We start from the raw sequence: 25,939 nt of genomic DNA, 5'->3' as shown, positions 1-25,939 counted from the left end.
TTCCTAAGAGGTCCGTTAAGATGATTGACAGCAGCGAAAAACGCAATCGTCGGTTGGCTTCTAAATTTCAGAATAGACCTTGTCACGGTTTTCGACGCCATCTTGACGAGTAGGCAAACGCGTGAGAAATTACAGTGATTGTATGAGAATCTAATGTCGAATAATTTCCGTAGAACGGCTGTTCTGAAAAAATATGATTTGTAAACTAAAGCTTTACTCCTAAGGATTCTCTTGAAAAAATTTGAGGGCATTACATGCACTAGAAGACCTAGAACCACTTTTTAAAATTTTCTATACATTTGTCTGTAGGAAAGTCCCGGGAAAATTACAGACAAATATATGGAAAATCTAAAGAAAGCCTCTGGAGAAATTGAAGCACAGGTACGCCCCTAAATTTTTTTGGACAATCCTTTGCTTTGGAGCTTTAGTTTACAATTAATATTTTGTTCAGAACAGCCGTTTTACGGAAATTATTCGACATTAGATTCTCATACAAACACTGTAATTTCTCACGCGTTTGCCTACTCGTCAAGATGGCGTCGAAAACCGTGACAAGGTCTATTCGCATGTTTGTGAAAAGTGCGATCCTAATTTGCCGTCCACAGTCTACAAGAAAACGCACTATTTTTTCCACAAGATGAAAAATATTCAGTTTTAAGATTTTCCTCATGGTATTTTTCTCTAACTTAAAGGAATAAAATCCTTTGCATTTTGAGACCAAAAAAAGGTTAAAGATTTCTCGCTCACAGTTGCGTTCACCAGCACGCACTTCAAACAATGTAAATAGATGAAACGATCGATAACATATTTTTTACCTGATACCGATGCGAGTTAAAAATTCGCTCCAGTTCTGTTTGTCTCACCCAAGACGAACTTTTCTTCATGGAAGATAACTATGCCGCTTTATAACTCGTCCGAAGTTTTTGTGCCAGCTAAATAATATGGAAACACTATTCACAGTGACTGCTTGGATATTAAAAAGACTGAACGTGACGCACTATTATGTCTTTGTTTACTTTTGATCACATCCTCAAGCGAAGTCTCTCTTTGCAAGCGATTCATCTCAATGCACAATAATTGACCCTTATATTAGTTAAAACCCTATGGTTCATTTATATTAATGCTGTTTTTGCCCCTCACATTGACTGTGTTCGTTCGTATTCAAAACACCTTTACGAAAATAAAGGTCGTATAAGTCATGTGTCTTATGTTTCGAGATAAATGGATTATACGCTTTTTTAAGTTTCCATTTTGCGGTGACGTCAGTTTACATCTCCATAAGATGGTAAAAGAAATATCAAGAAACATCACGAGAGCTGAAAACTTTCAAAGGCATGTTTCTGAAACTCGCTAATGCTGACATCAATATAGCGTGCTTACTGAATGGGCGAAAACACAGAATTATGATCACAAGATTATGTACAAATTTAATGATAAAAGCTTAGCAAGATACAAATACAAACAAAAGCAAACCCCCTGAAACCTCGACGTGGGCTACACTTGTATGCTCTACTCAGTCACCAAACCTTGTCAGTGATAGCTCCTATTTCTCAAGTCGCTCTCTGTGAAGCTCCCGGATAAGATGTCCCGGTGAAGCTTTAAACTTGTGTGCGAAATTCTCAGAGTCCCTATTTTTGTCCGTGTCTTCTTTATCCTCAGTATCCAAAATTTAGACCTCCAAAGTGGCGTGTGTTCCATTAAATAGAAGGAAATATTTAAAGGAAAAGCCAGTCTTCTAACATGGCAAAGTTGTCACGTCCCTCGCTATGGACGTGCGTAGTGCCATTCATCGGCAACTGAGTTGTTCGCTTCACTGAGTACGAAGGCTTACAATCAAGTCTACAGCCATAGTGTCGTCAACTGGTGAAATACCTTGCTCATAAATTGTGCTTCTTAATTGCTCATGTACTACATCGATTCTCTCTTTGAGTTCACGAAGCGGCCACGGCGTTCCAAACCTGACGCTCAGAGTCATCTTTTAGTGTGAACCTACCGTGAACGGCGTGTCGGTTTGAATGCAACGCGAGCATTTCTCTGAGTTTCCCAGCGCCAACATCATCTAACTGACTTAAACTCGAACAATAAAAAAATTATAGAGTGACTCCCATGATCGAATCGCTTCGAACAACGCAAATACCCTTCTTCAGGTTCGCAACGCTTTGTGGGTTTTTCAGGGGGAGCGCAGACGAGGTACAAAAAGTATCCATGCAAGGGTTCGTGCAAGAGAAAATCATATAAAACCATTTGTGAGAACATCGTTTCTCGGTGTCAGACCCTCGTGTCTTCCCTCCCCCGGGAGGCCGTTTTTCGCCAGAAGCACCAGCCTTTCAACCAAAAGAAAACATACAAAACGTGGAGTAGAAACCCTACCGTCGCAGTCTGAGAAAAGTGCGGGTAAAAGATGGAGGCTAACGTGCTGATAACTGCTTCTAACGTCGAACGACGTCTAGTAACATCCAGGGAGAATGCATCCTGGCAAGTCGGACAAAGCGATCCAGTTCAAAAGGAAGGTCCTTAATCTATATGTTGAAGTAACGTTCATAATGGCATAAGCCGGGCCTGGAAGGCTCCACGGTTAGGGAAGGACCAGATGGGTGGAGAAACCAGACCAACATCACCCCATATCGACAACACCCCAGCTAATTCTCATTGCAGAACGGTAGAGAAAATGACCTCCGTAAAGTTGGTGCACGATCTTGAATTCTCCATCACCAACGGAGGGGACAATGCAAACGAAAGCTCGTTCCCTGGAAATCCCCCTTGAAATGGTTAAAAAGTTGTTCGACTTTTACCCCTAAGTAATGATAGCCATGATGCTGACATCCTTATTGAACACCTCCCAACAGATCCCCCCAAACCGTCAGAATTACGTGCAAAGAACCCGTGCAAAAATCAACCAGGTTTCGAAATCGAAGAGCCTGCACAACTCCAAGACCCGGATTTTCCGCTATCATGGAAGGGAAGCCAAGGAGCCAATGAAAAGCGGGGTTCCCTTGACAATACTACACCACGACGGATCGCCTCCCTCATAGGTTTTAATCGCATCATCCAATTTTCATTAAATGTAAGACGGGTTACCTAAGAGGAAAAGCGAAAACGAAAGGGGATAAGTGACATAGTTACAAAATGAGATAAGAGGGAATCCAACCCTTCGTCTACCCCAGGCTCCGAACCAGGTCCAGAATTGAGGCACTGAGGAGCCCTCCCCCCCAAGGTCAACGAGGGTAGAGTGTAATGACCCCCCGGGACACTATTTGCGGGTGAACTTAAGTAAAGATGAATAGATTTGGAGGACACTTAAAACTTCATCAAATTTTACTGAAGAACATGTTTAATTGATCCTACCAATTTTACAACTTCAATACACTGCAACCAAAATGGTTGCTAAGTGAACAGGGCGGCTAACTCTTTCCTCCCCTGAAACCACCACAGAACAGTACGCAAACTGTGAGGTGCATTGGCTGTAAAGACACTCTCGCAACAAGTGGCCAAAGCGGTCACGATAAAAACACCAACCATTCCCATAAGGTCTTGGTCCTCTAACCCTCTAGTTAATTATTTTTTCCGTCTTCCTCGCAACTCTTTCCATTCCTGTAACGTTCTTGCAACTCTTTCCGTCGTAATTTTTTTTTTCGATTCTTTTCGTTCCTTTGTTCTTGCAAACGTGTCCATTTTTTTTTCCGACTCTTCTCATTCCATTGTTCTTGCAACCCTGTCCATTTTTTTTTTTTTTTTCCTGACTCTTCTCATTCCATGGTTCTATCATTTCTTTCCACTGTTTTGGCTCCTTATTACTTCGGCGGAGCGCGAAGTAAAGGATTCGCGACGTTCAGGAATGTATCAAAGTTGACTTTTTTTTTACCAGATTGGGTACGCAAAGTCTGTAGGTTTTCAGTTTTATTCGGCTATTTGACGAAGTGAGAGCCGAATTAGTCTGAGAGATCTCGAGATCACTTCAATTTCTTTGGTTTATTCTTTAACTTTTTGGAGGAAGAAAGAATTATTCTTTTGGCTTTCGCGGGGTTTGAACCGACTAACCTGTGTGACCCATCAGATCAGAAGAGACTCTAAGTTGAGGGATTAGCCAATTGCGCTGCTGCGACCCAAGGTAGTTCGGGATATGAAAAATAGTTATGAAATGATGCACTAGTTTCGGGACAAAATTGGGCGTGCAACTTCGTGACTTTTCGACTTGTTTCGGCTATTTCACAAAATGAGAGCGGACTACATCGTGATATCTTGAGATCACTTCGAGTTTAGTCTTTAATTTACTCAAGGAATAAATAGAGGATATTACGTGGCGTCACAGAGACACGAAATTTCTCTTCGAGTGTTGAAAAACATTTAACGAGTGAGCCCTCCTTTCGAACTGTTTTATGATGAATTGAAAGTTACAAAATGCTGCACAAAGACATTTTGTCTTTGTTGAGTGTTACGTAGTTAAATTGCTTTCATGCGTTGCGTGACTTTCTAAAAAATTCTCGACCTTTTTGGATTGTTCATGAATGATTAATGAGGGCATGTTTACATTTCAGCATGAGTTAGCAGATTTGCATCAGTTACTGGAATCATAAAATATGTCGAAAAGCTACTACTATTCGCCTGTTTAGTATTTTCTATAACCTTATGATGTCAAACGGTATACAAGTTCCTAGCGAGTTCTTTCCACGAACTAAATTTTTTCCCACGAGCTGGACTGCTGTGTTTATAGTCTAGTGTGACAAAGGTCGATTTTCAAGTTCTGTGTTTACAAGTTGGGGGAAGCCGTAAGATATCTGAAGTTCAGATGAGATTTTGTTATTATTGGTATTGCTATTTAGTTTTACTTAAGTGCAAGTCAAGTTTGCGTTGGCGGATGCTGTGTTTTAAAGCTCTGTAAAGACTATGTTCCTTTGGCATTAACCTTCTTGGGTTAATGCGACATCCGACTGCTTGCTGATAGTCAGTGAATAATTATGCTCAAAACATTCGAACTCGTAACATTGAGTTTTAGCCAATTCCATGCTCAATGTAATTGACTCCTTACCCATGCCTTACATATTTTTAAACAGTACATGAGACTGCTATGCTGTTTTTGAAGCCTGATGTGACTAAGAAAAATAGAGAATTCTTTTTTCACTGTTTGTTTGTTAAAATTGTTATTCACCGCCAGTACGCTCATATTTGACTTACGTCTAAACGTTTAGACCCAACTCAAATTTAGAAGGATCCGTATGGAGTCATCAGAGCATAACTGGGCTAATATCTCAGAGACAATTTTCCCCGAAATGCTAGTTTTTGGCAGGTAGGCCTCTTGAATGTTGCTCTTTTCAGAATATCCTGACAAATCCCATAATTTCGCAAATTAACACCTTACTCTTAGCATATTTCATTTCTTACTATTCCTCCACATTTACAATTAATCAGTTCCACAACCTCAACGCCGAAGTGTATGCTCCATAGCGTCTTGTTTTTTTTTCATTCCGTTGCTCTTGCGGCTCTTTCCACTGTTTCTTTTTCTTTTTTTTCCTTTTCTTTGTATTCCTATGTTCTTGCAACTCTTTCCATACCAGCCTATATTCAGCAGAATAGAAAACAGGTTATTACCAAATCTAGCATAAACAGACCAATTAACAATGGAACAATAGGACCATAGCGATGTGCCAGAAAGAACGCGGGGGCAAACATGAGAAAAAGCCCAAACTTGGAAAAAGATAAACAAACACAAATAAGACGAAAAAGAAATAGCGAACACGAACCAAAAAATTGCGAACCCAACTAAAACAAAACCCCGCGACCGGTGGACACAAAGGAACAGAATTAATTTAACAAAACTAACGGACACCGGAGTGCAAGGGCAGCCCTAGTGGAAAGACAAACACATAAGCAGCTGAGAGGGTAAGAAACAATCAGCTAACACCAACCAGGAAAAACCAAACTAAAATGGGCAACGAACAAGGTGCAGAAAAAACACCCAAAGAAACAAAAACAAAACAGGCAGGCGACCGAAAGCTAATACCAACGCGAAGTAGAGCATAGAAATATGAAATACAAAAACGACCTTAATAATCACCTCATGCTCTACCGTAGCGGCGTCAGCAGGAGGCACAACAGGCAGAACAGCCGGCTGTGCAGCTTCTTCCACAACCGGATCATCCACTAGCTCGTGGTCCAGGAGAGACCGCAAAGCTGAGTTCGCCGTGATTGAAGAACGGTTGAACTGAAGAAACGTATTGCTGGTGGCGATGGCCAAATAGAGGTCGAAAAGTGCCTCCAGCAGGCAATCCCGTCAAACTGGAATATTTCACCCTGTGACGCCCAAATTTAAGTTAGAAGGACGCAAAGGGTCGTAATTGACCAACTGCTAAGAACTCTTGGGATTACTGAGAAGAATGCAGGCATGTTTGCAAGATGTGCGCATTATATATGCAGTGAGATTTTTATTTTATTTTGTTAATAGTATGTCTGCTTGTTTATTGTTTCACGACTGCAGTTTTGCTCCAATCAGATGTTCAAAAAAGAGATACCACATTCGGGGCTCTTCTGTTTAAGCTTATGAAGCGTTTATATAATTGTGTATGAAATTTTTCGATAGGATCCTTTTCCCATTACAAGTGTTTTTTTGCCTTCTATATGACCTCTTAGGCCTTCGCTAAATGTCGAGCTTTTCATGAGACGAACCAAACTTAGTGAATTAAGGTTAAGATCCTCTCCGGGACAAACGTCGATCTTCACGTGTGACAAACTAAACTGATGAACTTAAAATTTATAATGTATATTTAGCCTCTTTCAGGAGAAAAGTTATTACTCGCCTGATCCAGTTGATTGGTTCGACGCGCCGTAAGTTCGACATCCGATGCAACAGACAACCTTGACCTAATTGAGGTTAACCCAAATTAGACTTTGGTTCGTCTCTTTTATAGTTCGGCGGTTGGCCTAGGCCCAAGTTGCTTTGGTCTTCCCAATAAACTCAGCAGCGTTACGTACTGATTTACGGACATTTCCATTTATCTTACAGTAGCGAAGTTAGGTGTGAATTTACAACAGAAATGGACTTGAAAGTCATCTCTTAGACGATAGCTGTCAATAACCATCAGTGCAAACTGAAAAATAATTGATAATCCAGATATTAGAAAGTATTTATCATATGATAATAGGAAGTCCATTGTACAGGCTATTATAATGTCACGATTAGACTATTGTAACGGTCTATTATATGGTACGCCCGCTGTTCATCTTGGTAAGCTGCAACGCCTGCAGAACGCGGCAGCTCGGCTGGTATGTACTATATCTAGGTATGATCCTATCACACCATCCCTGATCAACCTGCACTGGCTTCCGGTTACCCACAGAATAGAATTCAAGATAGCAATGCTAGTTCACAAATGTATCTACGGCGTCGCACCACAATATCTTTTAGACTTGATAAAAATCAAAGAGAGCTCGCGGTATCAGTTGAGATCATACCGGGGCATACTCCTAATGGACAATACCTATAGAACAAAAAAGACACTCGGGGATAGGGCGTTTGAAAATGCTGCGCCCAAAGTATGGAATCGACTCCCTCTAGAAATTAGACAATGTCAATCATTGAACATTTTTAAAGTTTTACTAAAGACACATCTTTTTAAATTAGCTTTTTATTAGTTCTTTTATTAACTCATATTTTACTTTTATTGTTTTCCGAAAATTGTAAATTATTATTATTATTATCATTATTTGGACTAGCCATTTATTACTTTAAGATTTTAGTGTTGTAATGCGCACTCGATCATATCTTTATCGCATGCTAGACTGCGCAATATAAGAAATAAACATTATTATTATTATTATTATTATTATTATTATTATTATCCTGTTGGTTAAATTGATGAAATACCCTCACCATTACCAGCTTCTCCAACGTTTTCACTGTAAATTATTAAGGATTTCAAAACACGATCGCATGCCATATCAAGCAACACCCTCACATCTGATGTTTAAAATCTGCTCTTGGAAAATCAGTTTATGCTGCCTTCTCGATTTGAGCAGGCCAAAAACTAGGCTCAATTCCCAGCCGTTGTTTGGGGGTTGAGCCCACGCGCCTCCGCTGGGAGGAACAAGACCCGGACCCGAGAGGCCGGCAGAAATCGAGCCTACAAGATGTACCATTAAAAAATTGTCTAAACTGTAAGCTATTTCAAAAATACTCCCTGGCCAGGGGAACATGCTCTTACATACCACATGACCACCATCGGGGATTGCATCCGCCCTTCTTAACTGGGAGCAACAAGTCCTGGACCCGAAAGGGCGGCAGAAATTAAGCCTACACGATGTTCCGATAGAAATTGTCTAAACTGTAAGCTATTTCAAAAATAATCCCTTGACAGGGGAATGTGTTCTTACATACTCTTTGATCATGGTAAAGACACCAAATGCCAGTCTTCAATTTATGAAAGACCATAAGAAAGACCACCATTGCTAGTGAAGCTGGTAAATTCATGTCATTTATTTTTCCCTTTCCCTTCAATGGTGATTTTGAAGACTTTTTTGCTCAAGCAAACTCATGAAACAAAGTGTATTCTTGTAAAGTAAATTAAGCCGAAGTAAACGCGTAACGCTTATGACCTCAAGTGTCACCTCACACATGTATTCCCTCGATTAGGTATTCTGAAAGTGTATTAAATCATGTAGTATTTTGACAACGGACGTTATTGGCTATTTTGGAACCCTCCTAACACAGTTCCCAAATTTTGCAGTGCGAATTTTTAAAGGCTCTTGGAAGTATATAGTCCTTCCAGGTGCTTTTGTTAGCAATACTTTATGAAAAATTCGGGGAGATGGTAAACAGAGTGTATTATGGGGGAGTCAAAAGTAGAAAATGGACAAAATTAACACTTCTTTTGGCTTAATTTAGGAAGGCCTCGCTGTTGAGATGCCAACTTGGATGTCACCATTGCACAAGAAATTGACGACATCGAGTACTCATATCAACATCTGTCTTTACATTGCAAAGCTTATTATCAACCAGTCCAAGGTAACTTTTCATTGGTTTAATACGAGAATGAGCTACTTATGTCTACTTTACTGACAGGAAAAACCGACTATTGATCCTTTAAGTTTGCTAAGTTTGCTTTGATTGTCATGTCCTATAAGGAAATATTCCTCATATTTCATAATTATTTTTCAGTACGCTTTTTCATTTTGTTTTTGCCTTTGTCATCTTTCAAAGCTATTTGAACCATATGCAAAGTTCTGGCTTACTCCTCTCATGGAGCTGATCCTGCGAATTGAAGAAGCTGAACAACCAGGCACTGAAGGAATTAATTACTTTGTGGTTGATTTAGTTGTCACTTTGCTGTCGTGGAATAGTACTGCAATACCTGAGGTGAGATAAATAAACTACTGAGACAAAACCCTGTTTTAAGCGTACTGTTGACTCCCTTCAACTTGGGAATGTGATAATTCCTCTCGATAGTCTGGTGATCTAACTGTGGTTCAAAGGACCTTTCCATCGTTTCGTCTTAAACAGTTATTGAGTTGGAGAAAGTCATGCTCAAGTGATGGTAAATTATAGAAGAATCTTTTTACGTTGATTGCCTAGAAAACACAAGCAGCTTAATAACAGCGCCGGGGAAAAACCTGCGTTAATGATTGCATAAAGGTGGAATCTTTTCTGCGTGTAAGGTTGCTTGTCGTCCTCTTTTGAGACATCGTTCTATTGCCAACTAGTTTTAAGTTCTGGTTTCTTTTGGTTTCATACTCCGATAATAAAGGTTTCACATCATACTTTTCATTCTCAAGTTTAGCTTAACTTTCTATCTTAAGCTCCGTCAAGTCATTTTATTCAAGTGTTTAACTTGCCTTATGTTACCCCAAAGGATCATTATGTTACTTCGAAGCTTCTTGCACTTTTGATGTCCAGAACTCAGCACAGGAATCGTTCTCTGTTCAGAAATAATTTGGAGATTATAAAAAGCCTGGTTGAAATCTGGAAAGGCAGTTTCCAAGTGCCCACAAAGTAGGTTGTGACGTTTGACTTAACTATTGTTTCAATTGCTTTCGCTGCAGAGTTGATTGAAGTTCCTTTATTAGATGCCTCGCACTAGTGCGGGTATATAAAACGTTATTAGGTGATCCTAAAAAATCCGTGTAAGGGTATGTTTAACATTGTAGTGGGATAAACCAATTGCAAATATGGTGACGTAAACACGTAAGAGAGGCCTTTCAGTAGCAACGGTTGTTAAGGGTCATTTTCCATTTCCCTCTGCTTCACGAAAGTGTGTTATGTTTGGTTTTAGAAGCGTTTGTCTCAGAGATCTCTCGAGGAATTACCTAACTGTGGACAAAATGTATTTGAATGATCTTTTCTTTTGGTGTGATATATAGGTGTTTTGACACCGTTTAGTTTAAGCTGCCTTGCGTTCTAATCGGCTAAAACGAACGTAATTTATTTGCTGCTTAAATAACCGCATAACTAGGCAAAATGAGTTATGAATGGATCACGTGTGGACCTTAACACTCAAATGGAAAAAGAAAAACAGGGGAGATATTTAAATTTACGCTTAATACCTAAATATTTCGTCACACTTGATTGATTACGTCTTCATCTGTTTCCCAGCGCCCATGAAGTTTTAACAGCCTCTCAGAAAAGGCGTTGTAAACGTCAGTACTGATAACAGGGGTAGCACCCCCAGAACGCATACTATGCTAGTCATGGTCCTTCGAAGTAGTCTTAATATTTCCCTACAACTGGTATAAGATATAAGAAAAACAAAATAATATTATGAACAACAGTATTAATTTTTCAAGCCAAAGCATGGTAACATTATAACCTTGACCATAGTCTTGAGCATGGGTAGAGGCACGCAGAGAAATACTGCTTGAGTTGTGATGAACTTGTCACTCGTCTCTCTTAGACAGTAATATTTCAGATATTTTAGACTTTCAGTCAAGAAATGGCCTTACCGTCTTTGAATGTATCAATCCCTAGGCATAATAAGCTGGATTTTCAGTGTAAAACAGCTCTGAAGACGACTTTTTGGCACAGGCTGCAATCCATTTCTCTCTAAAGCCCCTCTAGAGACCTCACTGCAAAATTTCAGAAGTTTGGGCTATAAGCAATCATGTTAGTATCGCTATTTATCGGCAATGGACCTCCTTTGTCATGTTACTGTGCAGCAGTGCTTATGATTTCAATACTCACAGTGTACAATATGCAGCTATTTTGAGAACGGTTGTCAGAAAAAGAGCATGCGACAGTGCGGAAAGGTACTGTGGGTGGTTTTGAGTTCACTGTTGTCCAAAAAAATTTGAAAGTATGGCCGGAGAGGCTATGGATGTATGTTTGCGAGTGCTAAAGAAGAGCAACAAAAGTAGGTTCGACAGCTACTGTGTCAGGAACAGTGTATTGATCATATCCCATATTACCTTTTGGGATTGTCTTGTGCACATTTTCCCAACAACCTTTCTCGAAATAGCTGTATATAGACGACCTGACTAGTGTCAAATCCGATGAGCAACGACACTTAAAGCTCAAAAATCTACTTGAGGGGTAAGAAGCTGGCAAACTCTACAAAAATTCGAATCCACGAGGAGAATCAAGAAATATATTTCAATTTCTTCTAAGGGTGAGGGCTTGGGATCCATCACTTGTCAAGCATCCTTTAATGAACGACCGATATTTGCTTGTCAAAAGAGGCGAGAAACTGGATGAAGGCCATGAAGGAACTATAAGATTAGGTGTCGCTTTCTGTGTGCTCAGATAGTGGACATCGCGAGCAACAAGAGGCACTGGAGGAACCATTAAGCAATTCTTGGAGCCTAAATCTTGCGCAAAGAAATCAATCCCTGACGCACCCATGCTCGAGAAATGCGAAAAGAATCTAGGGTATGTGGGCCGCATAACTCTTCTAAACTAATAAAGAAATCGCGAGTGATTTGCCAATCATCAAAGTCAACAAGGTGACTGATGTAATCCATCTTCCCACTTTCAGTTCACGGAAACCACCTCCAAGCGAGTGCTATGCTCTGCACAAAACTGGGAAATTGTCACAGCAAGCCTGTGTAAACCTAATTCCATGCTGTCTAGTTCTATGATTCTGGTAGCCGCCTGGCTATCAGTGGACCACTTGACAAGCGAACCCACCAAAACTGGCGCAAAAGACTCCAGATCACGCTTCCTCCAATTAGAGCTCCTTGGGGGTTCTGAAGGCTCCCAAAGCTTGTGACATACATAATCCTCATTAAGCGAAATAACAGAACCGTACCCCGTAACACTGGCATCGCAGTAAGCGAAATATTGTGGCTTTTTAATGAGAAAGCATCACCTGACCGTATCATGGGCGCAGGAATCGACCCATCAAGGTCGACTATTTTTTGAAGTTATGCGCTGAAAAGTTATTAGTTTTCAAACGATCGCGGACTCAAGTTCAATTTTTTAAAATGAATAGGAAATAAGTTGTGTTTATGAGCTGCACTTTTAAAATCTGGATTTCAAACTGACCTCTTACGCGAAAAATCAGCCAGCGCAGTTGCTTTTGACTTTTCTCACCACGATCACTCGTTGGTCATACTCTACCTCCAATTATTATGTTTTGATTGGTCAAAATTTGACAGGCGAGTTCATGCATAAAATTTATGTAGCGTCTGGAAACGTGTGTACTGATAGCTGAAACTGACAGAGTCTTGTGTCATCTTGTCATGTTTTTTTCCACTGGGTGTTCAAAATGAAATACAGCTGCTTTCAAGATTCTTCTGTTATTTATGGTTGGTTTGCTTATTGGGTTTCTGGTTGAGAAATGCGCTGCTTGTCAAAGTCATCGGAAATCCGATTTCAGGTGGCATCGTTTTCCTTTTCACCTTGCTTGATGTGTTGAAAAGTCTCAAGCGATTCCGGCCTAACTTGATGGCTTCCAGAAGCTGCATCTCAACTTCTAAGCTTGAGTAATTATTGTATTTGAAGTTTGTTTTTTTTCTTTCATGAAGGTTTCATGAAGTCGAGCGTAGTTCACGTGGCTATTTTATGCAGGTTTCTAAGATTTGAGACCGTGACGTGACCTAGTATCAGGTTTGACGTAAGCTTACAGAACTTAAAAAAGCCTTTATACATTTTCTGACCTCAAATAGAAAGAAAATGTTCTGAAGAATACTTAGCTGTAATTTTGGCTGTAAAAAGGAAGCTTTGAGCGATTTTCTTGCCCCTAGGTCATCTTGAAAAATAGTAAACACCGAGAAAGCGGCATTATTAAAAAACATTGAAACATTTTAATATGCATGTTTTTATGCTTATATGATATGCTTATGCCTATGCTTACATGACTGAGGATTTTTAGAGACACTTTAATCTCAGTGCTTGTCTTCGTGAATGGAAATTGTTATCTCTGCAAATTTTTCACCAAATTATATATATTTTTGATTGTTAGTAGTCTCTCTTACAATTTTAATTTCTGTGCCGGTTGTTTTCAGTCGTACATAAACATTGCTTGCAGGAGTACTCAAAATGCCGCTCGTTATTACCCTTAGCTGCACACCACATAGGAGCAGATTCTTCTGACTGAACAGTCCCAACATTATGGAATTCTCTTCATGAAAAGGTTTTATAATGTGGTCAATTCTGTAAATTGTAGTGTAAAGGAAGCGCATGCTACATTGTCCCGAATATTGGGAATTAGTGCAATTTGTTTTGCAAAATTGTGAAAAACTGCATTCTTTCCGAGGTCTGTATGATAAAAAAAAGACAGCGCCTCATAGTACTTTTTACCTCAGATGTGATGTATAAAAAGTATAAAAGGCCGGCTTACACGCCACCAGCGTTGGCAAGATTTTGTAAAATAAACTTGTCGCACACCAAAAATTCCGCCTGATTATTTATTTTGGCCTCCCTTTTAGACAAAGGAATGCAACATGATTTACAACGTGTAAATTGGCCGCCACTGAGGACTATTGTGTCATAACCGGCCTTTATAGCATAAAACTAAGTTTCGGTGCTGTCCAATTAACCCTATAAAATAAATGTGGTGTAGGCAGGCGACTGGGTTATTTTGTTTGCAAAGAATTTGTTTTCCAGGCGTGATCTACTGTGATCAAGAGCCATTCTAGTTGACTGTGATCATTATATTTTAGGCTTTATTGTTATATTTTAGGCCTTAAATGTGATTTTGCACTGTATTTTTAGGCTTTTTTAATGTAGTTCTTAAATTCTTTTATTGTCTTTTTATTTGGCTTTTAAATGTATAATAGTTCATGAAAATTCTTCATGTAAATTAATTTTTTAAGATACAGGGCCCCTATGGAGACCAGCCTTAGAGCTGAATGGGCTACCCTGTGTAAATAAAGTTTCACTTTAATTTACTCTCTGATTGCTATTATTTCGGTGTACATATCAGACTATAAACTCGATGTAAGATTGGTTTCATTCTTGGGCTTTTTGCAAGTTAGTTTTGACTAAAATGACTTAACCTTTCCCTCGAAGGTCACATGAAGTTAACTGATTTGTGGATTACGTGTGGTGTAAATGACATTGCAAACTAAACCTAGAAACTAGAAACACTTGAACACTGCGAGAGCTGTGTGACGTATCGCGTTACATTATAATTCGTTGTATATGTAGTGTAATTGACTTTATTGTATGAGCCTGCAATCCTCTTGGTTGCAGTTTGCCGCCATGTTTGTGTTAGTAAGAGATTTGGTGATTAAAGCCTAATATTCTCCAGGCAAACATCTTCCCTTGTTCACAACAATTTAATCACCAATCTCAATGGACAAAGTACTCCGCGGGAACGCCTGGAGACGGACCCTAACAGTGGCGAAGCTTCGAAAGAATGGCTTCATTGGAAACGAATATTCGATAACTTTTTGGCTGTCCTACCACAAACAAACCTCGATAAGCTCTCGGTATTGGCGAACTTCATGTCCCCCTCAATCTTTCAACACATCGAGGAGTGCACCGACTATGGAGCAGCCGTGGGAATATTACCAGCACTTTTTGTGAAACCTTGAAATGAAATCTTTGCCCGCCATATACTTGCGACGACGTGTCAACAACCTCACGAAATGCTGGATGAATTCCTTCAATCTCTGAAAACACTTAGCAAGGATGGCAACTTCCAAAGTGTCTCTGCTTCTAAATATCGTGAAGAAAGCATCCAGAATGCTTTTATTACTGGGTTACGGTCACCTTCGATCCGCCAGAGGTTATTGGAGAATAATACGGTAGATTTGAAGACAGTGTTTGATCAAGCTCGTTCTCTGGAGTTGGCGATGCGTAATTCCGAATCCTACTCTAGTCTTCCTTCATCTGTCAATGCAGCAGTTCCACTCGCCACTACTGAGGATCAGGAGCAGATAGATCCCGGCACGCTAGCTGCAGTAGCATCAGGTGCCTCTACTTGTTTCTTCTGTGGAAACAGTAAGTGATGCAGTTTGCTTTAAATGTCAGAAAAAGGGCCATTTTGCAAAAGTTTGCCGTGGAAGGAAAATCAGCAAGAACAAAGTTTCAGCTGCAGCCTGGTCTCCCACACTTGCCACAGTGGATGCCCTGAATCCCTTTCAAAGTCTTTGGGAACTGTTACTATCAAAGGATTGGAAGTCAAAGCCCTCTTTGATAGTGGTAGCACTGAAAGCTTTATTCATCCAAGGTTGGTGGAGAAAGTATAGCTCTTACCGTTCATCCTTCATCTGGTACAGTATCCATGGCTACCTCAGTATCTAGTACAATTAGTATCACTGGTACCTGTGCCGTTAATCTCTCCGACCAAGGACGCAAATATGCAGGCTACAAACTGTCCGTCTTGCCCGGACTTTGTGCTGACCTAATCCTTGGTCTTGATTTCCAATCCCAGCATGCGAGTGTCACTTTTCATTACGGGGGCTCTGAAGCACCTTTGGCCATCTGTGGTTTTAGGAAACTGAATATAGATCCACTTGAGCCGTTTGTGAATCTGACTGCAGACTGCCATCCAATTGCCTCGAAGTCTCGAACATACTATCAAGAGGATTCCACCTTTGTTGATAAGGAAGTGAAAAGATTACTCAAAGAAGGCATTATAGAAGCAAGCCTTTCACCATGGCGTGCACAGGTCGTTGCGACTAAGGATGAAAATCACAAGAAGAGGCTAGTGATCGACTACTCGCTAACAATTAACCGATTCACACCTCTAGAGATGCTTTCCCATTGCCCAGAAAAAGCGACATGGTCAACAAGGTCGCCCACTACAGTCTTTAGCACCATTCATCTTCGAAGTGCATATCATCAAGCGCCACTTAAGGAAGAAGACAAGCCTTACACAGCCTTTGAAACTCGAGGCAATCTCTATCAGTTCACCCGCCTGCCCTTCAGGGTCACCAATAGCCTATTTTCCGAGAGAGATGATGAAGTTTGTAGATGAGAGTTGTCTTGAGGCGAGGTTCCCCTACCTTGACAACATTACTATTTGCGGCAAGGACCAAGAGGATCATGACGCTAACTTTAAACAGTTTCTTGAAGCTGCAATATGCAAGAACCTCTGTTATAACACTGAAAAGTGTATTTTCTCAACCCGTTGTCTCCCCATCCTTGGATACATCATCTAGGAGGGTACCATACGACCAGATCCTGATCGTCTACGACCCCTTCGCAAACTCCCCATTCAACACAACTGAAGGTCCATGACCAGGTGTCTCGGATTATTCTCCTATTATTCACAATGGATCCCAAGTTTGTGAGATCGAATCAAGCCAATTGCCTCTTGCAAGACATTCCCTCTGCCCCCGCAAGCTGCTGAAGCATTTGAGAGTCTCAAGAAGATGATAGAAGACGCTGTTGTCACCGTTGAGACCATTCCCTTTGAGGTGGAAACCGATGGGTCCAAGGTAGCACTAGCTGCCTTCTTCTCACGAACTCTTCAAGGCAGTGAACTGAAGCATGCATCCATAGAGAAGTAAGCCGAGGCCATAATAGAAGCGGTGAGGCATTGGAGACACTTCCTTACTGGAAGACACTTCATCCTGAAAACTGACCAGAAATCAGTGTCCTACATGTTCGACAAGCATCACAGATTGAAGATAAAGAACGAGAAATTCTTGCATTGGAGACTGGAACTCTCCTGCTTCATTTTTGATATTGTCTATCGCCCTGGTAGAGATAACGTCCCAGCTGACACTGTCCAGGGCTACGTGCGCCATGGCCACTGAAGATTCCCTCTTCAAGCTTCACGAGGCTCTCTGCCATCCAGGCGTCACCAGACTAAACCACTCCGTGAGAACCAAGAACTTACCTTATTCCCTCAATGAGATTAAGAAAATGACAAGCAGGTGCCCTGTTTGTTGTGAATGCATACCTCAGTTCCATCGCCCAGAGAAGGTTCCCCTTATCAAAGCCACTCAGCCATACGAGAGGATCAACATCGACTTCAAAGGCCCCCTTCCGACGAATAACGGAAACAAGTACTTCCTTATGGTTCTTCATGAGTACTCCAGGTTCCCATTTGTTTTCCCATGTCCTGATGTGTCTACGAACACAGTCGTTAAGTGCCTTACATCGCTGTTCTCACTTGTTAGAATGCCAGCATATGTCCATTCAGACCGCGGAGCTTCATTTATGAGCAGAGAGTTACGCGAATTCCTGTCTTCGAAAGGAGTGGCTTCAAGTTGAACTACCAGTTACAACCCAGAAGGAGACCGTCAAGCAGAGAGATGCAATGGCGAGATATGAAAAGGAGTTACTATGAGTTTGAAATCCAAGAACCTACCACTCAAGAACTGGCAAGATGTCCCCCCTGATGTGCTACACTCTGTCCGTTCTCTTTTGTGTACTGCCACCAATGAAACTCCATATGAGCGATTGTTTGGTTTCTCATGCCGTTCACCTGCTGGCGCCTCCATTCCCACCTGGCTAGCTACACCTAGGCAAGTGTACATTAAACGCCAGGTGCGCACATGTAAGATGGACCCTTTGGTGCATGAGGGTGGACAGGGTGAATGTGGTGTGACATTGCGAACTAAAGCTAGAAACTAGAAACACTTGAACACTGCAAGAGTTGTGTGACGTATCGTGTTACATTATAATTCATTGTATTGTATATGTAGTGTAATACGACTTTATTGTATGAGCCTGCAATCCTCGTGGTTGCAGTTTGCCGCCATGTTTGTGTTAGTAAGAGATTTGGTGATTAAAGCCTAATATTCTCCAGGCAAACGTCTTCCCTTGTTCACAACATGTTTATTGTTTGATTTAACTGATAAATTTATTAATTAATGGGAGCTTCGCTTTTAGCCCTGGCTAAATCTATATATTAAAAGTAGAAAGGCTGTTCAATTCCGTTGCACCTGTAATATTAAATGATCTTTTTGCGACCTCTAGGTTCACTTTTGGGATATGAATATCATTACAGCGTCTTAAGTTATTACGGAGAGTACGGACGCATTTCAATTAAAATAATTATTTAAATAGGGTGGAACGGAACTGTCGAAGCGTTTTCTTATTAACAAAACGATTGGAAGCTTACGCCTATTAATCAAAGGCTTTAGACCCGAGGTAGCATTTAGTTCTTTCTATCCTTGTGTACAAAACAATGAGACGGCGGCCATGTTAGTGTACAGAAATTTCCTTTGTTCAAAGAAATTTGCATAGCTGTCGAGAATTGTCTTGGAGAAAAAAAAAAGGTTTCGAGAAAACGAGGTTCCTTAGGCTAAAGGAAAGGGAGAGTGACCCTTAGCAACTGTTACCTCAGAAAGGCCTCGCTTTCGTGTATACGGTAAAACATTTGCTGTCGGTCTATTCGAAAGCATTTTTAAAAAAAGAGAATAGTCTTATTCACTCAGGTCGGAGATTGATAGTCCGTGAGTAGCAATTAAATTACTTTGAAGCGTCTGTCCTTTTAAACTTTAAATAACGTAAGTTAATTGCCTCAGATATTATCCGTGTATTCTGCAGTAACGTAGATGTAGATCATTTATTATTTTTTATTTGTTTATTGTTTTTGAATGAAGTATTTGATGTACATCGTAGTCAACATGGTATTTCTATCTTACATGACGTGGCAGTTTGGTTCAAAATGTGCTCTGATTTTTAAGATAAATATCGGTTTTATCGGTTTTTTTGGTCCTATTTTTCAAGGGTTATATTGGATGCATTTTCCAACCCCGACCCTAGTAAGAAGGATAATGCTGCTGGTATTCAAATGCTTGGAACCATTGCTGCTAATGGTCTTTCACCAATCGCTAGTGATTCCACAGTGGATGAAGACAGGTAAACAACAAAATATCAGTCCTTTGGTTTATTTAATAATGCTTACCCAAGTAGGAAATTTAAGGTGTCAAAGTGTTTTAGGTTCAGGATTGCGTGAGACCTTGGGCATCATATGTGCTGTGAATTGTCTTCACTAACCTAGGAAACCTACCTGCCTATGTGAACAACAAAAACAACCAGTGATGCGTATACTAGAACAATCGTCCGTAAGCGTACTCAAAATCGTTGATTTTATTTATCAGAAATCTTACTCGGTCACAGAGCTCACTCGCTGGATTTCTGATACGTCAACATCTGTTTCGTAAATACCGTACAGGTGTACTTTCCATGAAGTGCTCTATATATGCGACGGACCTCTGAAGTTCATTGGTAACATTCCGCAGTAACCGGAATAATTGACATAGTTGCTTGGGTAGATGTACTTTAGGTGCAGTGGCTCGCTGTTTCACCTTCAAACTGCCACTGACCACTGGGAACTAACCAGGTAAATTAATAATTCGCAGATTCTACAGATGTCTCGTAAATAATCTAGCATTTAAATACAAAGATGTCCATGCTGCTGCAGCTGAAGTAATTGGACTTCTATTGAAGAATTTGGCCGAGGTGCAGAAGGTGAGACATGATACTGTAATAAGGTTGTGTATGAAGATATCAACTACTTCAACCAAACTACCTTAAAGGCAGATCTAAGAAAGTACTTCTTAGCCCTTGTGGTGGTGCTAAAAAACTGTCAACTATGTTGGGGCCATATTCCAGATCTGCACTTGATGACGTAACTGAAAATGAACCACAGCATTCATGTGCTAGGGCAGCTTTCAAACTTTATGTTTCACTAAAGGCGTGGTTTGACGTGATATCTTAGAATGGAGAGGTTGCAATTTGCTGAAGGTAATGGTAAGAACGTAAGGATAACGCTAGATATGTGTCATCTTTAGACTTATATCTGTAGGCTTTAAAGTGAAAAAGGCTTATTATATTATTATTAATTTTTCGTATTGCACACCTTTTCCGTAGGTATTTGATGGTGCCTTACATGATATGGTCAGTGAGAAGCTTTTGTCTTTAATAAACACATCAAACCCAGAGGCTGACAAGTTCATCACCTGTATACACAGGTTGCAACTCAATTATCCTCCTATTGTTGACAGGTACCTAAGTCTTCAAATTTATTTTTCAATCATTCTGGGTGCCATAACTCATTCTCTAAGTTGTTCCTTTAACGGTTAAATTTTTTTAGTTAAAAAAATTGTAGTTAACAAGGAAAAGCTCAGGTCAAATGTCAAACTTCATATGTGCTGACATTAATGCTAATAAGCGATTACATAGAGGATATTACATGGCCTAACGGAGGTGCGAAATTTCTTTTCAAGTGTTGAAAATATTTCACGAGTGAGCGCAGTAGTAGATCTGGAGTTGCATACACTTAATGGTTAATCTTTTGCGTATCTTTAGGGTTAGAGCCAGTTCTAGTCTAGTGGTGCATTCAACCAAGTATTTTAAACACTCCTTTCAATCGGGCGTTGCTCTAGTTTCTCCCCAACGTAAGGGGGTGTTGACATGACACCGGGGTGACTTTCGCACTGGAGCGAGTTCACTCCGGTTCCCTCTCCTGGTTCTACATTTGTTTACCTGATACCACCACCAAATGCCATGCCGTAGCCAGGCCCCCCTGGGGTGAGTTCACTTCAGTTGTTGTACCGGGGCGAGAATGTCACTCTGGTACGAAATCTCGGAAAGATATCATGTAAATGCGAAACGACCACACATCTGCCGGTAGACTGGAATGGGTAGCGCATGCGTAATGTTTGCGATTTTGAATCACAGATGTATTTTATTAACATGAGGTGTACCTTCACATAACGACATATGAAATGACCCTGTCATCATGTAAACGTGAAACGAGATCAAAAAGTCATCCTGGTACGAAACTCGCGCCAGTGCGAGTGTTTTCATGTAAACACCCTTTAAGTCTCTGTGTTGTTTGCTTTAGGGCTCCCAATTCCCAAACATGATTTAACAGCAAGATACTAAATTTTTGCAGCAGATATAGACAGACCCGCTCATATATTTCTTCTTTGAGAGTCAAGTGCATTTTAGTGGGTGATTATTTTGGAAAGTCCACTTCGAGAGCACATCGAAAATTGGTCACGCGTATAAACTATGTTCACTTGTGATTATTTTTTAATAACTCACGGGTCTCACTCGTGTTTATTATGAATGACTCACAGAACTCACTCGCTCACTTGTAATTTTAATAAAGCGTGAACGTGTTCATAGTGTGTGATATTTATTCCAAGTTTCATGCTGAAACTCTTTTAAGTCCCACACAGTCCCTACATAATTTTCGAACTCTTTTTTAAGCCCCTACACAGTCCCTACATATAAATAGAAAGTTCAAACCAACTTAATTGCAGACTTTTACTGCAATGAAAATCTCCATTGGAACATCACCAGCAGCATTTCCACCTATCTCAGCTGGGGAGTGGTGTAAAAAGAACTTTAAATCAAGAAACAAGAGAGGTCAAACGAACCAGACAAGATTTTGCTAAGAAAATAGACGAAAAAGGCATCCCTGAGCCGGACAGGGAAGATTCTATGTTGGAGGGGAACAGAGTGAATGCTTACTTCTACCTGAAAACAAAAGCCCAGAAAGTAAACCAAAAAGTCTTTTTTAAAGAAAGTATGCCAAGATTAGAAGCACGTTTGAAGGACGCCCTAAAAGAAAAGAAAGCCATCAAGTGGAGCCTTGTCTATCATTGTGATATGTCTATGCCAGATAAATACCGAAGCAAACCAATGCTGTATTCACCCCATTTCCGATTGGAACACCCCATCACCAGTACGTATCCAGAACAGCTTCAAGAACAAATTGATGCATCTATGGAAGTATTTCAAGAACGAATGTCTATTTTTGTGCAGGCCAGATCCTGTTGGACTCTCCATCAGAACCACGCTCTCATTCTGGAAATGGATACCTATGAGCCATTACAGGGAAGCTCCTACATTGAACTACCCAAAGACATTCTTCATACTAAAGCAGTGGTAAACATCAAGAATGAAGATTTGGAGTGTTTCAAGTGGTGCATTTTAGCTGCCTTACATCCCGCTTCAAACCATGCCGAAGGTCTTACCAACTATCAAGACTACAAGGAGGACTTAAACTTTGACGGAATTGAATTTCCTGTCCCAATTCATCAGATGTCCAAGTTTGAGAAACAGAATCCTGGCATTAGTATCACTGTCATTGGTATCACGAATGATAAAGAGGAAAAAAAAAAATAGGGCATGAAGGGAAAGAAAAATACCGTCCAAGAGTCCACTCTGATGAGTATGAGAGTTCCTGATAAGAAATTGCAAAATCATGTTACTTTGCTGCACTGGAAGAAAGGATTATGCCTGGGTTAAGAACTTTAACCCTCTTCTTTCAAGAGTAAACAAACACAATGGGCAGACGTATTTCTGTGAAAGATGTTTCCATGGATTTACCCGCCCAGATTTACTGGAGAAACACCAAGAAATGTGCCGTCATTTCCCTGCACAAGTGACTAAAACAGTGGACCAAGAAATCAAGTTCACCAGTTGGGCTAAAACTGAACCAACCTTATTCCGTCTCTATGGAGATTTTGAGTGTATACTCAAAGAAGAAGAAGGCACTGAAGAAGATGGCAAAACTAAGAAAGTACAAAAGCACACCCCCTGCCGGCGGTTTTGCTTGGGTTCTGATTTCTGATCATCCAGATGTCGAGTCACGCACAAAGCTGTACCGCCCCACACCAACCCCAGACATGTCTGTAGAAGAAGTCGGCGAACGAGTGGTGGATGAGCTAATTACAAGCATTCAAGCATTAGAAGAGGAACTGAAACCATTTCTAGCTGAAATTAAACCAGTAGACTCAACCAAAGACGAGGAAGCAGAGTTTCAAGCAGCTACACATTGCTATATGTGTGAGCAACCCTTCATAGCCGCATCCTATGAAATGGAACCAGCTGATGGTACTCCAGAAGAGCCAGAAATTAAAGAAATTAAAGAAATTAAGGGTTCGTAAAGCACGCGATCATAATCACGCCACTGGAGAGTACAGGGGGGCTGCCCACGCTAGTTGTAACATAAACAAGAAACAAGTCAAACATATACCAGTCTTTTTTCATAATCTACGTGGTTATGATGGACATCTCATCATGCGTGGGATACATCGCCACTCTGGGAAGAAACTCAACAAGAAGAACAAGGCAGAGAACCGATGTAAGAACATTCGGGTCCTACCAAACAACATGGAGTGGTATGTATCCTTTCAACTGGGGAACCTGAGGTTCCTGGATTCAATCCAATTCTTTGGCCCAGGTTCAAGTCTAGATACCTTAGCCAGTAGAGAGTTTAAGCAAATCGCTACGGCAACCTCTACTATGGCGGTCGTGGATGCGGTGTCCTGGGGAGAGTTCGTCTCGTAGCTCGCCAAATTTCAAGCTCGGTTCTTGCTCACTTGCTTTTGCTATAATTTATCAACAACAGAATTCAATGGTGGTCAAGTAAGAAAACAGCCAATGTAAAAATTTCATTTGCCAAGAAGAATATTGATAGTAAACATCACCAGAGGACGATTTGTACTCAAAACAGAAAACTACAGATGAAGATCGGAGTAAGCTGCTAGTGATGTTTCTTCTTGTGTACCGCATTTAACAACAAATCAACAAATTCAGCGTTTTAGATATTCTATTCTATTCTTGTTTAAACAACCTTCAATGACATTTAGCTTTATTGCTAACAGTCGTGCTTATGGTTTTCGTCTAGCGTTTGTTTGTACTGGCGGATTTTCTGCGGCCATGGCGCGGAAGAACTCATGGCACGCTCGCTTAAGGATCGAAATCTCAAACTGAAAAAACGCAAGGAAAACGTATTCACTGGAAAACCAGAAGCCTCGAATACTTTCTTGATAAAGTGAAAAACAATCTATGATAGCTTTTAAAACCAGTGATCATAAAAAATAGGAGAAGAGTCGACTTTTATACTCACGTAGTAGCGACTACGCCAGAAGACAGCTCTTCACGTCGTAGGATTTGGCGCTACGGCGAAAGGTCATTTCCATGCATGCGCACTGCTTCATTTTGGGGCTTTTTTACTTCGGGCCGCCGTAGTAGAGGTCACCGTAGCGCTTTGCTTAAACTCCCTAGTAACTTGACAGAATTCCCTCACCTCCAGCAGCATTTCCCCCAAGTCTGGACCTTTACCAACCCTGAAGACATGGATTTACTCTACCAAAAAGGAGTGTATCCTTACTCCTACATGAACAGTTTCAGTAAATTTGAAGAACCAAGTCTTCCATCCAAAGATGCCTTTCTTAGTGATCTCACTAATGATGACATTTCCAAAGAAAAGTACGAGTTTTCTCAGACAGTTTGGAACACGACTGGGTGTCAATCGATGGGGGATTACCATGACCTTTACCTGTACTAAGACATTTTCCTGCTAGCTGATATCTTTGAGCAGTTCCGTCAAGTTTGCTTGAAAAACTATGATTTAGATCCCGCTCACTAACACACAGTACCAGGATTGGTATGGGATGCTTCTCTTAAGAAACCGGTGTGAAATTGCGCACTCTAACAGACAAGGAGATGCATATGTTCCTTGAGCGGGGAACGCGAGGTGGTATTTCTACGATCACTTACCGCTACGCCAGAGCTAACAACAAGTACCTGAAGGACTACGATCCTGAACAGCCTAGCATCGTCAATATCTACTATGATGCAAACAACTTGCATGGATGGGCTATGTCTCAACCGCTCCCTATCGGAGATTATGAGTGGAAAACAGAGTTTGAAGGCTTTGACATGAATGAGATTGCTGACGATGCAGAGATTGGCTACATTCTAGAGGTTGACCTGAAATACCCAGAAGAGCTCCATGACCTTCATAACGATTACCCCGTTGCCCCAGAGAAGATAGAAATCACTCCAGAGATGTTATCTCCTAACTGCCAGCAGTTAACCACGGATTTAGAGTACAAACCCAGCAAAGTGGACAAGTTAGTCCCTAATCTGTGGCCTAAGGGAGGAGACATTTTGTATTACAGAAATCTGCAATTATATCTTTCCTTAGGGATGAAACTTGCAAAGATTCATCGTATCCTCAAGTTCAAACAGCAGGCCTGGCTGAAGCCCCATTTAGAGTTGACCTGACTGAGGGCTCAAGCGATTACTAAGTTTGAGAAGGATTTTTTTTAAATTGATGAATAACTCCGTCCTCGAAAAAACAATGGAAGATGTGAGGAAGAGGGTCAACTTTAAACTTGTATCGGAACCATCCGTGTTCAAGAAGAATGTAGCTAAAGTAACCTACAAGAGGAGTGTGGTGTTCGTATCTGATGAGGAGAAGAAAGACTACTTCGTGGGGATGGACATGAAGCGTTCTACTAAAATCCTTGAGAAGTCTATTTACACAGGGTTTAGTGTGTTAGACCTCTCTAAATTGTGGATGTACAACTTTCACTACAATCATCTCCGCAAGTACGGAGCAGAGAAGGTTAAGTTACTGTTCACAGATACTGACGGCCTAATGTACCAAATCCAGACGGATGTTTATAAAGACATGCAAGAGGACCAAGATCTTTTCCACACCTCTGAATACCCTCCAGAGCATTTTCTTTTCAGTGAAGCCAACAAGAAAAAGATTGGAAAGTTTAAAGATGAGAACGCTGGGAAGCGTTTGGAGTTTGTTGGTCTTCGTGCAAAAATGTATTCTATGGTGACTGAAGAAGG

At 40.7% G+C, this 25,939-nt stretch overlaps 1 protein-coding gene across 1 annotated transcript in view; it reads left to right on the top strand.

Annotated features, from left to right (window-relative positions):
• LOC140940209 (DNA-dependent protein kinase catalytic subunit-like) overlaps positions 1-25,939 on the top strand; it is a 296,315-nt gene that overhangs the window by 179,978 nt on the left and 90,398 nt on the right. The window contains exons 62-67 of the mRNA XM_073389127.1: positions 8,876-8,995; positions 9,191-9,346; positions 9,840-9,979; positions 19,055-19,186; positions 19,690-19,798; positions 20,201-20,334. Of these exons, the coding sequence (XP_073245228.1) occupies positions 8,876-8,995; positions 9,191-9,346; positions 9,840-9,979; positions 19,055-19,186; positions 19,690-19,798; positions 20,201-20,334 (791 nt within the window). The remainder of the gene's footprint in view (positions 1-8,875; positions 8,996-9,190; positions 9,347-9,839; positions 9,980-19,054; positions 19,187-19,689; positions 19,799-20,200; positions 20,335-25,939) is intronic.

Source organism: Porites lutea, chromosome 6 (genome assembly GCF_958299795.1).
Source record: "Porites lutea chromosome 6, jaPorLute2.1, whole genome shotgun sequence".
NCBI lineage: Eukaryota > Metazoa > Cnidaria > Anthozoa > Scleractinia > Poritidae > Porites > Porites lutea.
This window is presented reverse-complemented; position numbering and strand designations above follow the sequence as displayed.